Below are 14,089 nucleotides of genomic sequence, written 5' to 3'. Positions count from 1 at the left end.
ATAATATATCAAAGAAAACACTGGTAAACGGTTGTAAATGATACATATTTATTCCAAATTCTTCACAAAGCAAATAAAGCAGTTTCATTTTTATTTTATATGTCAAAGGGTCGGACATGTGTCAACTTTAGACACTAGACAGCGGGTTTTACTCGACTGGTCGATTTTGGTAGACCCGTCGTGACAGCCTTCCGCGAGAAATACTTGGCCGGAATATCTTTTTCAAACATAGTTTGAAGTCCGGAAGTCATCCTACCAAATTCTCCTGCACCAGTGGTTGGAAACAGACAACGATATTTGCACTTTGACTGGATTCCCTTGCTGTGCATATGGGCCCCCTTTTGTGCATTACCTTGATTATTACTTTTAATGCGGTTTTATTAAAGATTTACTGAAAATTGCTGCACCTTGCCTTTTTTCGTTTAAACCTTCTTTCCTCACGCGGACAAGCATCGACACCCTTCCGCCTTCATTGAATCAAATGCTTTAGACTGTCAGCTATTTATATTGCTATAATTAAGAATATCAATTCATACAAATGTAACATATTTGTCAGTTGAAACATAGTAAAGCTTCAAATAAACACAATTTCTAACATTTTCTTTCCTATCAATATTCTTGGTAGCCCGTTTCAAAATGCATTTCGAACCCTAATTTTTATCCTATATATGCCATTTGCATTTCAAGATCAAATGAAAAGTGCAATCCTTACATTGATTAAATACTAATTTTGGATCACACTATACAAAGGCTGACCAATAAGGGGGCTGTGAGAATCTCGTGTTATGTCGTGTGGATATTATATTACACGATCAAATTCTTTTACACATGAACAAAATATATATTAACGACGACCGGTCCCAGAAAAGTCATAGTATGTAAAAGATGGAACCCGTCATTGTGTATACAATAAAGTTCAAATCGGAGTTATGTGAAGATGTTGCCAAAATGGTGGTTATAATGAAAGGAATCTGGGAATGGGATGTAGGCACGATGGGTGCTATCAAAGCTTACTTAGTTGCAATTAATGCCCTAGATATCGGGATTAATGAGTTTAAGGGCTTGTAAGCATTGTGCTATTGGCTACAGGCTACTGGCTATATACTTGGTACTTTTGAAGTTTGAAGATCTAAAGGTTCTATTTCAGATAAAATCGTAAAACTAAATATATGACGATTAACGTCCAATAGAAATGTTTCTGGCTGCACTGTTGTTATATGAGAGTTACTGTTGGCGCACCATTGAAACTGTGATCCAATGAGGATTTACGACAACATACTGTTTAACATGACAATCATGATTACGGATTATCTAGAAATTGTCATCCGGCAAAACTTTATAAAATCCTTGGAACTCAAGTAGTCACTTTTCCCTATTTCTCGAAATAAAAAGCATGGGTACCTAGAATTAGTTTCATTACAGATATTTCATCCTAGAAAATATAATAAAATAAAATCATCAATTATACAAACAAAAATAATCTCCTCAAAATAAATGCAATGCGTTATGCCAATAATTTACTCACAACTAGATAATTCATGACACAATCATAATCATATCAAATAAATGAACGAAATGAGTGATTCAAATCAGTTATATAAACACAAATATAAACCAGCAATTCAGATTCCTATTCTTGTTGATAAATACATGGCAAGGATCAATAGCTCAAACGTTCTATTGTCTTTTTTTCTAAAGCCGCTTTTACCCGTCGATATAAATACATATTAATGTTATCAAACATTCAAAGTGTCTATTTCATTTCGACAAACATTCCTGACTCCAGATTTCCCAAGAAGTCTAGACATTCGAAGTTGACGCCGAGAACATCGATATGCGTTTCGATTGGTCGGATTTTTCCGTCGAGTTTCTGGTCTGTATCGACCTTCTCAATGTAAACATGCCCAGGAACTCAGTCCTGAACCTCTGACTCATGAAACAATATATGACGAAGATAATCGGGTAGGTGATGTACTTGAGAAGGAAAACGAACACGACATTGTCCCCAAGCTTATTCCTCATTACATCTCCATTAGTGTGAGAGAGATATTCGGTAAAGGTGATGGCAAACGGAATCTCAACCAACCATACCATGCTGACAACCACAAATATCATCCATGACGTCATCCTGCGTCGAGTAGTTCGGTTCATGTTGGCAGTCACCAGATTTTCCGCATGCCTTAGTTTCCATAGCAAACCGAAGTCCGGGAATGCGATCAGTAGCCATGGTAATAGTGATGTGAGAATGATTTGGATCCATGTGTGAATTGTGCAGAAATTATTCATCATATGAGAAGAACTCTTCTGCATATGGCACGATGTAATTGTCTTGTTCTGGTCGATCATCGAGTAGGCCGAAATAGGTGTGTACGAATACTCAAATATAACCGGGCAGTAGACGATAAATGATGTCAAGTAAATGGCGACAATCCCAGAGTTGATCCTGAAATTCGTTACCACTGATTTAACTTGGAGAGGGCGCCAAACAGAATAGCAGCGTATCCCCGCCAAAGCCACAGTTGACCAGAGCGATGCCATATTACATAGCAGCGGAAACACGTGGACAAGGTTAAAGAAGGTCCTGCACCAGGTGTATGGTATGAAGTCCTCATAGTGGCCCAACGTGTAGAAATACATAAACGGGACAACTGGCATACAGATTGCGAGAGTGTCAGTCACAGCAACGCTCGTGAGGATGGCATTTATGGGGGAGCGCATGTTTCGTTTTCTCAGGGTCCAGACCATCAGCAAGTTGGTAACAAGAATGATTAGTGACAGTGGCGGTACAACGAACCCAAATATAGGCACGGCGAATTTAGGAGAAAACATCATGTTTAGATGCTGGGCTGCAAGGGCAGACTCCGACTCCATCGTTCTGAAATGAACAACAGAAAAAGCATTTATGCATAATAGTATACCAAAAGAACAATAACAGGCACCAAAGTATCCCACAAACAGAGATGATCTTTACGAGTTGTGATAATTTTAATGCACCACTGGCTACAATCAACACAATTTCTTTAAGGTATTTAAGTATCTAACCATATTAATAAACCATCTATTCCTTTATGTACTATTTTTTCTCTTTAAATCTTTTTTTCATATACTCAAAAAGTTTCGTAAGAGGGAAGATATTTTAAAATTCCACGAAAGAACAAAGATATATGTAAATGAATTTCTGCTTTATTGTTGGTGTTTATTTTTTTAATGTTTGATTTCCGAGTGGTATAAAGTGAACTATGCTTGCTGTCAGAACGACGGAATTAGCTCCGTTGATTATATGATAGCCTCTTCTGACTTTTCAATATGTTGCATATTTTGCAGATTAAGATATAGACGTTTCTTTTCATTTTTCATTTGTTTTAAATTTTAAGGAGAAAAATATTACACCAAAAAGAGATTTGGTAGATGATATTAGTTCTACGAAAACAAAATGACAGAGAAGAACGTGTCTGTCGGTTTTGTGATTTTTTGGGCCAGTGACTTGTAACTACTAAATAAACTATTGGCTTGACTTGACTTGTCTTAATTTGATTAGAAGGTTGTTTATTAGGCTAGTGACTTCTCTTCTTTCCCCGTTACATGTAAGGAATTGGACTGGGGACCAAACAACGCTTACAAAAAAAATAAAGAAAAACCCGTGATCAATATCATTATATGAATACAGTTCTTTTCAATAATAATTTTTTATTTAATCATTGTACATAAGTATTAAATAACTAGACTTGTTTGCCTTATCTTAAATATTAAACGACATTTTGAATATAACGATATGAAATATGTAAGAATATTGATATAAAATGTCCGATTTTAGATGAATATAACTTCTTTACTGATTTTACCTTGGAAATCTAAGAATAAACAAAACATTCGTTAGTTGTACATGCACTTATTTTAGTTCAAAAGTCAAGATCATTTTTAAAATACATTCAAATTTCGATTAATCGTTTGAAGTTTGCTTGAACTATGATTGCTTTGAGGGTGTATAGAATAGATAAGCTATTTTCTGCCTGAACGTTTTCGTGTTAAATTTAGTTCCCACGTTACGAAATCTTAATAAATGAAGTGGGTATGAATCCGATGCAATTACTTTAAGCATTACTTTACGCAACATACTGTGAGATCAAGAAAAAAATAATAAAAAGTAATTACAAGAGGGCGGTAAATTAATTTATGTTTGATGTGTTAAATTTGTGTTGGTTTTGATTATAAGACCGTTCCAAAGCGATTGCCCGACAGTTATTGGAAAAGCTATTTGATACCTGTTTGGTCTGTCTGTGTTGCTTGTGCGTTTTGCTTATTTCGGTCAGTATCTATTGGGCCACTGTCCTGTGTCTTTTAACAGTGTGTTCTTGCTTCAAATATTGGAATACTGGGCTTGGCCATGTAGTTTTAATGCAATATAAAATCACATTCATATAAAGATCATTATGCATACAGTCAATTTGACTAAACCATGGTTCTTAAACTAGTTTGTTTCAACTTTGGAGGAGAAAGATAATAATCGACTGACATCAATACTGACTGGTCAATGATTATTCAACTAGATAGACCAACTTTATAATAACTAAATAATAAATTGACAATCAAACTAACCAAACAATGATTCTTGAACAAGTTTGCAAGTCTATATAGGAATTTGATGGATCTTTCGAGTGCCCGAACAATACAATCATTTAAAAGAAATTTTTTGGACACAATTTGAAATGGATGACGCTTTTGTGTAACAAAATGTCCTATTTGTTTAGTGTCTATCCTAGATATGTTTTCGAAAATTTGTTTAAATCGGTACATTGGTAGCTTAAACGGATATGATAAGAATAAAAGCACAAATCAATCATAGTATATGATTTTTAAAATAATATATTCCCTAGCTACCTGTTTGTTTGCAAGTATGCAACCAGAACCACAACATTATAATTGCCGTCCGTTACTTTTCATCTGTGATGCAACGTGTATACATTATCTGATTATTATGGTTAGTACGAAACAATGAAAATTGAATGTGTGAGTTGTATTAGAAAACTGACAAGCTTATACAACATGACGTTTATGCGATAAATCTTAAGAGATAATTATACTTGAATGAAACAGTCGAGGTTTATGGTATTGGAGAAGTAAAATACAGGTAATGTTTAACAAGCCTGTGGGGTATTTCAATTTTATAGCCTGGGAACGTAACATCGTATTAAGACGTAGCAAAAAAGTTTCAGGCCTGTTCATCTTCCCCATTTTTGCACCCGACCCGTTTTTATAACCAGCAGGTAATTGGTTTATGTCTGTAAATTGTGTTTCTTCATTTGCGAAAAGAGAAATCGTTTCGTGTACGACATAGACACGTAAATAATATTTCCAGACGAAATGGCGATGGTTTTTCGTGTAAAAAGAATATTAAGACACAACTTGACTACAAAAAAATCAATTAAAATATCCCGACCTACTTACCATATATCCTTGGTATTTAAATAAGCAGCAAACGAATATTTATTTTCTTGGTCTAAATTGTAAGCCGTTAAACGGGTTATGCAGTTATTTATCCTAATTCAAAAAAGAAGTAAACTAGGATGCAGCAGCTAAAAACTATACCAATTCGTGTTGAAGCTGTTCCGTTTTAGATATTTCAATAATCAAAACCCTTATAAAACATGTAAGTTTATAAACCGTATAACTTAATATATAATTATTATACGAAAACTAAGTAATTTTCTCATTTAAAAAAACACCACTCCATGGCTTATGTTTGAAACGAATGATGAAATGAAATTTTTCCAAAACGTCATTTTTATGAGATGATATTACTAATTAGTTTTCGTTTAATAACGTATTGATACTCTATATTCGAAATTCGTGCTTTTTATTGTTCTCCTTTAATTGTTAAAATATAAAAGCAATGTCCAATGCTCCTCTTCGTAAATGTGTATACTCCCATCTTAGCTGTCACAACGAAGTAATAAAAAACTATTATATGCATACAGTTACATTTAAAATACTGCTAGAACATAACATAAATAATAAACTACCTGAATCGCAGTATTCCTGATCTGAAATGAACAAGAAAATGAACTATATCCTTAAAGAACTATATTGCTTCTAACTTGAATAAGTTTTTGTCACCCTTTTTAAAAGATCTTCTTCAAATTACGTAAAAGTTAATACTTTTAATAAAATAAATCAGCCAATGTGCTGTAAGCTTAAGTTTTTTTCCATAATCACTGTTACGAAATGAATGCAGCTTATGGCTAGAGACGTATTGGTTTTAGCGCAGATTACAGAACGTTTCTGGTACCAAACTATTAACACAGTGCTCTCCCCTGACTCATCGTTAAATGCTCTGTTAAGTTTGTAATATTGAAAACGTAGTGATATACCTGCTGTACTCAACACAATCTTCTTATTGTTCTACCTTTGTTCGTCAAGTTTATTCCATTACTGACTAAAACAAATGTGTCTTCAATAAAAAACACAAAATTAAACAATATAGTAAATCAAAATTCAAGTTATTTTTGAACCTAAATATTCATTTATGGCATGCTTTTCTGTACTTTATCGAAGTATAACGGTGGGTTTTATCTCGATAAACTAAACGTTTTAAACAGTGAGTTAATCGAATATAATTTTATTGTGTTCTCAAATGTAACCCGTTTCTTTGTAAGAACTGTAGCTTAAACGCGTAGAATGCCGGTAAGAAACTACAATGACGCCATTTAATTTCTTTCGGGTATAACGTCATTCAGTTGAATTTCACACGGGTTTCCTATTAAACTTCAATTCAATTTTGTTTTGTTAAATAAACCATTCGTGAGTAATTACTTTGGATGCTCCTCTTGGTGAAATATATTGCATATCTTAAACTGAAACAAACAATGCAGGGCCAATGTTTACGAAATATTCAGACTCAACCCTTATATCTGAGTATATATTTTATCTAAATTGAGTTTCATTATTAAACAAGAGATACCGATTCTAGAGTTAGCCTAGTCAAAAATCATTTAACCCATTTTGGTAATATTGTTCATGTTGATTTTTTGTTTGCTTCAAATAAATTAATTTATATTCGACAATGTTGCTTCTCACGACAATATATAGAACGACAAAGAAAGGTATGTTTTTATTACATAAGATTGAATGACATAAATTTAATCGTTGGTGGAAGTCAACTTATTTGATTCAGAAATCACGCGTAGAAGCGTGTGACCAAAGCCTATAAGTGACGCTGACAAATGCTCTATCTAGTCAAGTTAATTTCTTTCTAAATACAGCTCCGCTTTGTCAGCATTAATATTTTTGTTGGCACGTAATCAACTCATTAAATCTTTATTTGGGGAAACTTCATTCATTATTTTGTTACTAAATGGTTTATTGAAAACTTAATTGGACGATGGCATTTGAAATTACATAGAAACTATATTGATGTCAGTACCAGGGGGAAGAGAGCATACTCAACACAATTGTTATGAAACAATAAAAATATTTTCATAATTAAGATGTTTAGAGTTGAGTACTGGATTGTGTACATAGCTATATAAAAAGAGAACAAAATGCACGTTTTCAAAACATTCAAACTCAATACGCATTTTATTGTCCTTTAGAATGGTTACACATAAATCAACTGCATATTCCAAAGTAAACTGTATCCACAAAAAATATGTTTGATTACATACAGATCAATGAACCCAATGGTGTCTGTATGTATATAAGTTATCATTTGGAATGTGTTTTCGTGTATCGCGTAATGTTTGGAAATACCTCCAGATAACATTTGTATCGTCATTTGCGTTTAAGATATGCATATCCCATTTAAAAACAACACCAACAATGAGTTTTAATGTTTTTCATAAAAACAGCAATTTATATTTATAGTGGATTCCGCGGTTGCGTTATTTCATAGTTGTTCGATATGTATATAACCCAACGCCACATCAATAACAGGAAGTTACACTTTGATGTCTACTTTAGAAGTTAGTCCTTCATTGCTGCTTTTTTAAATAGGTGTTTAAGGATTTTCTCTTATACAACACAAGTGTATATCAATATCACTCCTCAACTTTTTTCGTGTTTGCGTTTTTGTGTTGGCCAATGGCAATCGAGTATTTTACAACAAAAGAATGCTCAATATTTTATGTAGATCGATTTTGATCAAAGTTTCATATAGTCTGTTTCCCCACCAATGCATATTTTTTACTAGTATCAGTAGTAAAAGTTATTTTTGTAATTTGCTTTTTTTGTTTGGGACGTTGCAAATCGTGAATTTAAAAAAAATAAATATGTACATTAATGTTACGTCGATTCTGTCAAATGCACAAAAAAACAACACAATAAGTAAAAGTTAAGTTTTGTCAATCTACAGAAAACAGACATATTTGAAGATCGCCAAAATTGAACTAACATAGCATGTTATCCGAATGTATTTCAGTATCCATAGATGGCTATAATAAAATACTACTTTTGTTCATTAATTCGTTCCAAAAACTTCAGTTATTAATTCCATTCCGTCCTATTTCGTGAAAGATTACTAGATACGTTCCCCATTTGTTGTCGCGATAGGAAATTTAACCAATGTATAATTATACATTTCAGCAATTATATTGTCTCTTAAAATTTTTTTTATTTAAATTTCAGACTTGTGCATACGAATAATAGAAAAATTGTTTAAAAGGTACATCCACGGATTCGGATACACAAGGCTGAAGTGCAACGATTCAGAAGGTTTTGACTTCAATGGGTGTTCATGCGTTTCGTAACGGTTGTCGTTTAAAAATGGGTGACGAACGAGATAATACGCGAAGAATGGATGCCATAGATCTTATTGTTCCATGAATTCATATCAATTTTGACATCGTCATGCCTGGATTAAAACTTGATACATGTGTGTATGTTGAGATTACTAGTTTCAAAATAGTTCATATATAAATATAGCAGTTAGAACTTGTTTGGAAACGTTCTTAATGCTTTTTAGCTTGTAAAGATCTTGTCTGAGATCTTTCATTAGAAAAAGGAAAAAAGCATTGTCAATGAAATATTCCATATTCATTGGAGATCCCTCCATCTGAATGGATACTAATCTTGAGCAACATCATATCGATAATAAGATCATATCATCTTAACCATTCGAGGCCGATGACCGTCTTCATTAAGAATATTAATTTATATTATCAGCTATATGAACATTTCGTAACTTTCAACATTAAAAAACCCACTAAAAAAACACACCTCTACTTTCATCACATTATCCATATGCATCATTTTCTTACATAAATGTATTACTTATTTTCACAAGTATGTACAAACATAATATTTTAATTGAACTTAAAACGGCAATGTTGAAGTGGAAAAATGCCACTCAGATTCTTTGAAATTACTGTCTCTAATTGATTTGGATAGGGAAAATAATGTTTGTGTAATTGTTTGTGAAATACAATCCTTAATGAAAAAAAAGCTTGGAAAACAAAACTGTCAGAGAAAAGTAAAAACAGTTAATGGTAGTTCTACAAGCAAATAAAGTTAACATAACCCCTTCAAGGACTATAGATACGGTTTTAAAGACATCTCTTCAATATGAACGTGTAAAATTCTATGTCCACTTTAACACTAAGAAAAGTTTTACTCGTGATGGGACACGCAGGGGGGGGGGGGGGGGGGGGGGGCAAGAAGTCAAAATACACAACGTTCAAACAACAGAAGCATAATGCCGGCAATGGGTCTGGGTAAACCTTGATTAATTCACACGTTTAATGTGTTTATGGTACATGCAGCTCAGTTCGGTAAAATAGGTACAGTTGACGATTGCAATTTTTTACATAAGATGATAATAACGAATCAAGAAGAAAAAAGAAAAAAGACGTACACAAACCAAACGAACCTACCTTTTCACTATGTGCATGATCTCCTTAAAACATATGTCACGGTGTTATGCTTAATGCTATGGTAGGTGTCACGGTAAATTATTTTCAATTGAAGATGCACAATATAAATTAATGCAAATTGTTTTTAATTGTAATGCAATATCATTTTACTTGAATGAGCAAACAAGCATATAATTTGCGAACAGATAAAATAGTTTTAACCTTTATACCTGTTTTTTTTTGTTTCAATGAATAACTCCATAGCTTCATGGCCACATATTCTGCAGTTTAAAAATCGCCAATATATCGCTATCATTTTTATGCCCCCACAAAGTGGCGGCATATAGGGTTGCCCTTGTCCGTACGTACGTCTGTCTGTCTGTACATACGTACGTCCCGAAGATTGTTTCCGATCTAATTCTTGAAAACCGTTTGTCCAATCCTCACCAAACTTTAAACACATGTTTGTGACCATAATATCTTGATCAAGTTCCTTAGCCATGGAAATCGCTTTTGTCATTTAGGAGTTACGGCCCTTTATTTGCAAAAAAAGACTTGAAAAATACGTCCCGAAGATTGTTTTCGATCTAATTCTTGAAAACTGTTTGTCCAATCCTCACCAAACTTTAAACACATGTTTGTGACCATAATATCTTGATCAAGTTCGATAGTCATGGAAATCGCTTTAGTCATTTAGGAGTTACGGCCCTTTTTTGCCAAAAATACTTCAAAAATCATTATTTTTTATCTGTTTACAACATTCAAGTCAAATGGAATTTTAGGCTACCTTGAAATAGTACATGCTAATGAGGTATTGTCAATGCTTTGTTTTTACTATTATGATAAAAAAGGTGTTCTTTGCAAGTATGATAAGGGGGGGGGGGGTCTAAAACCGCCATCTTTAGTGAGAACGCTGCCTTGTAATGTCTTTGTTTGAGCATATTAGTTCCAAGTGAATTTGTCACATGTCTATTACAGCTCCTTTTCACGGACTAATTGGGCTTCTACCTATGTCAGCCTCGTTATAAACAATACAATTTAGAAGAAAAGGTAAGTTAGAAAGGAAGTAAATTATAATATTAAGATACTTTATATAGCTGTAAAATGTCGCAAACACAAACACACACGCCTTCTCACACGTGAATAAATATGCATAAAGAGTCACCAAGAACAACGCAAAAAAATAGTGATAATAACTCAGATTAAGTTCTATAAGAGGAATCATGAATGCAATTTACTTTTCCTTGCGATGATTTAATTGACAAAATATTTTTAAAAACTACACTTTTTTCATGAAAGGAAGGCGAACCTAATGAACAAAACATATTTAATGTTTGAGGCTGGAATTCCAATACTGCCAAGCTGTGAGAGTGCAGCTGAACGTTAACGAATAACCACCCTTACTTCTTTTGTATCATTTAAAGGGATTTGAGAACTTTCAATCTTTAGGAGCGCAGCTTTAAATTAATGCTATGGTTTTTAGGACTAATGAGAAATATAGGTTTTATCATATAAAAATACAATATTGATATTTTATACAGTCATTCTTTGTTGATTAATTGTACAAACATGCATGAATATTTCGACTTGAACTTGTTGCATTATCATACAAATTTTAAAAATAACACACCTATATACCTCATCTGCCAATTTTCATAAAAACAAGCCAAGAATGCACAGCCTCTTGGTATCTTACTGTCCTCTCAAAAAAAAATACGATAAAGAATAAAATGTCTGACAGTCATTATTACAGCACAAATGTCAGCATTTTTTCCTGCATCACCACAAGTTGATATTATAAAAATTAACCTTGAAAGACAAATGTGCTTGTTGACGTATTCAAATCATTTAATTGTGCTAACATCGCAGTTGATTGTTACCGACACACACTGCAATATTACAAACTAAATATATCTTTCATAGTCTAAGGTTATGTTTGGAAAAGTGGTATGTTTAAGCACGGACACATAAACGTCAATATGTCAATGATTAATCATGAAATATTATTATAACTCAAAATACGACGCTTACGGAATAAGAACAAAAATGACTGTAATGGAGCAAAACGAGAAATCATCCAAATTCATCTTTAATCTAGAAATACAAGACGGGAAAAACAATTAATGGCAGCGTATTAAAACAGATTCGGGTATTGTAAGATATGGAATAGACGCGATTCTGGAAGAGCAAACTTCATTCTATTAGAATCTTTTTACCTCGGATGGCAACGATGAAAATGCATAGCTGAATATTTAAATACAACAACCAAGCGCCTTTCGAATCAAGATCGTACTAAATTGGATGAAAGTATTACCTTTTCAGAAAAATACTCTGCCGTCAAGCCCATAAAGCCTTAGAAGATGGGCTCACAGCAGAGTGTAATTTTGTATGGTAATCAATGAACTTTTAAGAACGAAGAAACTGTGCGACTCAAAATATCGATGAGTTATATCACCTTTGTTTGAAAACAACGATAGAGTACTTTTTAAAAAATCTGACGTCATATAACACTTTTTAACGTTGAATGCAAAATAATATCGGACTGCATTTCAACGAGATTAAAATCAATATTTATGTGAAAAACTACAGAAACAAGCTCAGTAGCCAAAAGTTTAAACATAAAACCCGTTTAATAGCACCGGGTTAGGCAGATACTTTCAGATTTGATACATACGGATAAAAAAGCGAGGTGAGAGTGGTCAAGTGGTATCGGTGTCCGCCTCGCACACAAGAAGTCATGGGTTCCATCATCACTAGGTGAAATTTCTCATGTCCTCTCAAAATGGACAAAGTACTTGTTTCTGCCCAGGAAATGGACTCATGAGGGATTCTATAAGCTATCAGCTTTCGTCACAATCGAGCTAAAATAAATAAGTATATACTAAAAAGGCTAAAGGTAGATTTATTAGTGAAGCAAACAGATTCATTCAAGAAACCATTAATTGTACTTACGAGATTAATGCTAATGTTATTCCGTCCAGAATCCCACAACTGGAAAATAATAGGTTAATACTATCTGCTGTCGTTGGATAATAAATATTGCCAAGATTTCTTTTCATGCGAATGCTCTGCAATAGTCGGACTTACATGTCCAAGAATGGAGAAGTAAATGTTTTATAAGAATGCCATCAATGGCTGTGTCAATTTCATTCAGTTAATCTACAATGTACATAACCTCGTACAAAATACATGCATCTTTGGAAATCATTCACCACAACGCGACGTAAACCAATGTTCTTTCTCTCGTTTACGAAAACCGAAATATTACATTTAAACGTTAGTATAAGTTGTTAAAGCGTTGCAGATATATTTACAAAAACTAGCTTACAAGCGAAACTGGATTTCAAAAAACAAATCTTATTAAACAGCGAAGAGGTATATGACAATCAACTTTAAAATTTCTCGAAACTTGTTGTAAGGTGTGACAGATGTGAGTATCTTAAACTCAACGATATAAAAAAAACATGCACGTTTTGGGTTTTTTAAAAACAAATGGGAGAAACCTCTCTCATGTAAATTTTCATGGAAACAAATATGAAATTGTTAATAAAAATCACAGGCTTCACTGAAACCTAATCAACTTTATTTTAAATGTTACATTATTTTTAGTGAAAATAAACTAAACAAAGTGGGGGGTTTTAAACGGCACATATAGTATGTGTGGTAAAGAAGGAGAGATACCCAGACAGTTATTATGGAAATGTGATCAGGCACAATCCCTTTGGGAAACTACTGCCCCTATATTGGAGAATCTGTCAACTTCTAAAGGACATATCTGCCTTACCCTGAAACTGTTTTTCTACCTGGTATTTTCTTACTACTTCAGTATCTGGTTAAATGTTAAATCATCAACACAATAATCATTGAAATAAACGAAAATGTTAGAACATAATTAAAAACGAAAACTTGCATACAGTTATTGGACAAATTAGACAAATGAATCATTGATCAAGTAAAACACTCCAAAGATCTTTGTTAATTGTCCAAAACAATTGCCTTGCTCTTTGAACATACATATTTTCGAGAAAGAAATACTGAACGTCATGTGCAACTAAACTTTTTTACTTGCTTTACAAATCGATTGTGTGAGTGAAAATAAAATTTTAGTGTATTTGTCTCACAAATTCGGACTTCTTTTAAAATTTGCTTATTACCTGTTTCGAAACTTGGAATTTCTTTGTTTTAATATTAAAGATATGGCAAACGGGTAGAGATGTTAAAAAGTGATATACACTGATTAGTTAAAG

The 14,089-nt window shown here is 33.2% G+C and overlaps 1 protein-coding gene across 2 annotated transcripts; it reads right to left on the bottom strand.

Annotated features, from left to right (window-relative positions):
* Nucleotides 1-1,324: 1,324 nt before the first annotated feature.
* On the bottom strand, nucleotides 1,325-6,447 carry LOC128237306 (sex peptide receptor-like). 2 transcript variants are annotated; one of them, XM_052952698.1, is made up of 3 exons: nucleotides 6,369-6,447; nucleotides 6,021-6,041; nucleotides 1,325-2,875 (listed from the first exon to the last, which is right to left on the bottom strand). In XM_052952698.1, exon 3 carries the CDS (start codon nucleotides 2,869-2,871, stop codon nucleotides 1,801-1,803), a length of 1,071 nt encoding a protein of 356 aa, XP_052808658.1. In that variant the 5' UTR covers nucleotides 2,872-2,875; nucleotides 6,021-6,041; nucleotides 6,369-6,447; the 3' UTR covers nucleotides 1,325-1,800. The 2 variants fall into 2 exon arrangements, with proteins under 2 accessions (XP_052808658.1, XP_052808657.1); XM_052952697.1 differs by lacking the exon at nucleotides 6,369-6,447 and having other exon boundaries at nucleotides 6,021-6,149.
* Nucleotides 6,448-14,089: the final 7,642 nt, after the last annotated feature.

Source organism: Mya arenaria, chromosome 6, assembly GCF_026914265.1.
Source record: "Mya arenaria isolate MELC-2E11 chromosome 6, ASM2691426v1".
NCBI classification, from domain to species: domain Eukaryota; kingdom Metazoa; phylum Mollusca; class Bivalvia; order Myida; family Myidae; genus Mya; species Mya arenaria.
This window is presented reverse-complemented; position numbering and strand designations above follow the sequence as displayed.